At 35.8% G+C, this 3,169-nt stretch overlaps 1 protein-coding gene across 1 annotated transcript; it reads right to left on the reverse strand.

Annotated features, from left to right (window-relative positions):
* Window positions 1-2,101: 2,101 nt before the first annotated feature.
* LOC131760966 (small ribosomal subunit protein eS7-like) lies at window positions 2,102-2,899 on the reverse strand. The gene is made up of 2 exons (XM_059071148.2): window positions 2,354-2,899; window positions 2,102-2,137 (listed from the first exon to the last, which is right to left on the reverse strand). Exons 1-2 carry the CDS (start codon window positions 2,897-2,899, stop codon window positions 2,102-2,104), a joined length of 582 nt encoding a protein of 193 aa, XP_058927131.2.
* Window positions 2,900-3,169: the final 270 nt, after the last annotated feature.

Genomic DNA, 3,169 nt, shown 5'->3' on the forward strand with positions numbered 1-3,169 from the left:
ATTAGCCATACTCCTTGCTTGGCCTTGCAATAAACCTGCACTTTCCTTCACCACAACCTGGTGTCAGTAGATTGGCTTTACTGCACAGGTGAGCGGATTCTAGTTTGGTTCGGTAACAGGAGTTCTTTATGTATTTTGGGAATATATATATATTTGTTGTGTTTTGTTTTTTTGTTTGTTTTTGGTTAATGTGTTGCAAATACCTTTTCCCTGTGTTTGACTTGACTTCTTACTTTGTGTATCTCTTGAAGTGCAGAAGTTTTAAGTTTTTATAAAGTCAAATTTATCTATATTTTCCTTCAGGTTTTATGCTTTTTTGGGGGTACAATTATTATGAAATTTTTCTCTAGCTTGGAGATATAAAGATATTCTACTTTATTTTTTTCTAAATAATTTAAACTTTTATTTTTCACACTTAGATCTTTATTCACCCATGAATTTTTTTTAGGATGTAGATTAGGCATGTAATTTTGTTTTATTTTCTACATAGATAGCCAATTATTACAACACCATTTATTGAATAATCCATCTTATCCCCACTAATTTGTAATGGGTCCATTTTCCCCATATACATAAGTCTGTTTATAAGTCTTGCTATCGGATCCCATATATCTATTTGTCTATTCACCTGCACCAAGATCATGATCTCTTACTTGCTATAGCTTTATGATAACTCATGATATTTGATAGGGCCAAACTACCCATTTTGTTCTTCAAAATTTTCTGGGTGTTTTTTGTCCTTTTTTTCTTCCATATAAATTTTAGGATCAGCTTTTTAAGTTTCATAGAAATTTCTGTTGGATTTTTATTGGAATAGAATTGATATATTAATTTGAGAAGACTTTATGTTATTGAATCTTTCCATCAATGAACATGGTATATCACAACATTTATTCAGATCCTTCAATGCTATTTTTAAGTCTTCCCCATAAAATTATAGCATATCTTTTCTTAGATTTATCCCTAGATTTAAAAAAAACACAATTTATTGATATTTTGAGGGGTATATTTTTTTCTATTACATTTTCTATGTGGTTATTGCTAGTCCATAGGGACATAACTGATGTTTGTATAAACTCTTCCTGAACTCTCTTATTGATTCTAACTTTGTATACACTCTTATTTTCTTTAGGCAATCACATCATCTACAAATAAGAAGAGGTTTCAGGTTTCCTTCTCAAGTTTTATGCTTCTTATTTCCTTTCTTTTCTTATTTGATCAGTTAGGACTTTTATCACAATATTGAAGTGAAGCAGTCATAGTAGGTGAAATGTTTTATTAAGATAGTGCTTGCTATAGGTATATGGTGTTAAGGAAGTTCCCTTATAATCCTGGTTTGCAGAGATTTTTTAAAATCTTGATGAATATTACATTTTATAAAATGACTTTTCTGCATCTATTAAGTACATACTTATCTCCTTTAATTGTATTTAAAGCGTATGACATAGATTTTCTTATAAACTCTTTGGTTTTTATACACTGACAAATGATTTGCTGATGTTTTATTTAGGACTTTGTATCTCTTTGCAAATATATGCTTTTCTTTTACAATCCTTGTCTGGCTTAAATATTAGTGTTAGACTAACCTTACAAAATGAGCTGGAAATATTACTTCTTTTATTCTCGGAAGCAGAGATTACCAGATGTGCTATAAAAACACAATCTACTTTTAAATTGCCTGCAACAAAAGACTCACAAAACCAGGCTTAATTTTTTATTAGGCAAGGTCAAATACTTACATTGATTGAGTTTTCTGACATATTTGGGTTTACTTCTAGCCTTTTATTTTAGGTTTTCTGATTGCCTTTTTTTATTCTTGCTTATTTTCTTTTACTTCCTTTCATCTAGTGGACTAATAAGATAACTACATTTTTCCTCCCTTATGCTGTTTTATAAACTAGATTGTTTTCCTACCATTTTAGTTATTACTCTTAAATGTTTATCAAAATATTTAACCATATATTTTTCTGCCAACATTTAGTTATGTAATATTTCTATCTTTCTGGCAAACATTACTTTCCACTTTTACTACCAAGGAACAATGCCCCAACTCCATCTTTTGTGTATGTGTGTGTGTGAATAATATTTTAGTCATTTTTGTTTACAGCTGAAACTCTGGGAACTCAAAATTAACATCCTTGGGCTTCCCTGGTGGTGCAGCGGTTGAGAGTCCGCCTGCCGATGCAGGGGACACGGGTTCGTGCCCCGGTCCAGGAAGGTCCCACATGCCGTGGAGCGGCTGGGCCTGTGAGCCATGGCCGCTGAGCCTGCGCGTCCGGAGCCGCAGCGGGAGAGGCCACAACAGTAAGAGGCCCGCATACCGCATTAAAAAAATAATAATAATAAAATTAACATCCTTGTCCGTGAGCTTGTTATAGACACCAGAAAACGTTTCAACCTTGTGTTCCACATTGTTCTGCTGTGCTTTATTCAAACGAAACTTTATGAGTCGGCTGCCATCCAGCTTCACACGGATTCTCTTGCCCACGATCTCACTTGGGAAAACCAAGTCCTCCAGGATGGCGTCATGCATGGCTGTCAGAGTGCGGCTCTTGGGACGTTTTTGCTTATTTTTTGTATGGCTTTTTCGAGTTGGCTTAGGCAGAATTGTCTGAACAATAAAGACAACGTGCTTCTCGCTGAACTTCTCCAACTCACGTACTAGCCAGACCTGGATTTTCTGGAAGGATTTCAGATGAGGAACGGGAACAAAGATTATGATAGCTTTCGGACAACCACCATCTTCAATTTCCTTGGTGGCCGTGATGTTCAGCTCCCGCAGCTGGGCCTTGAGGTCCGAGTTCATCTCCAGCTCCGGGAGGGCCTGGGAGATCCCAGACTCGAACTCGTCTGGCTCCTTGCCATAGGGCTTCACGATATTCACGCTGGAACTGAACATGGCCCGGACCCTGATGACACGGCCCCCCACTGCATCTTTTTATTGTGATTAGAGCTTTTATTGTACTTTTAAAAATTCAAAATAGTTATTTTTATTTGTGTGTGTGTGTGTGTGTGTGTGTGTGTGTGTGTGTGTGCTGTTTCATTTCTTCCTTCTGGGTTCATTTTTTCTTCTTGAGATAAATCATTTAATAGTTCCCTTTGTGAGGATCAGTAGCTGGTAAATACTCCAAGTTTTTGTGTGGTGAAATGACTTTTTTGTCTCTACAAA

This window comes from Kogia breviceps, chromosome 8, assembly GCF_026419965.1.
Source record: "Kogia breviceps isolate mKogBre1 chromosome 8, mKogBre1 haplotype 1, whole genome shotgun sequence".
NCBI lineage: Eukaryota > Metazoa > Chordata > Mammalia > Artiodactyla > Physeteridae > Kogia > Kogia breviceps.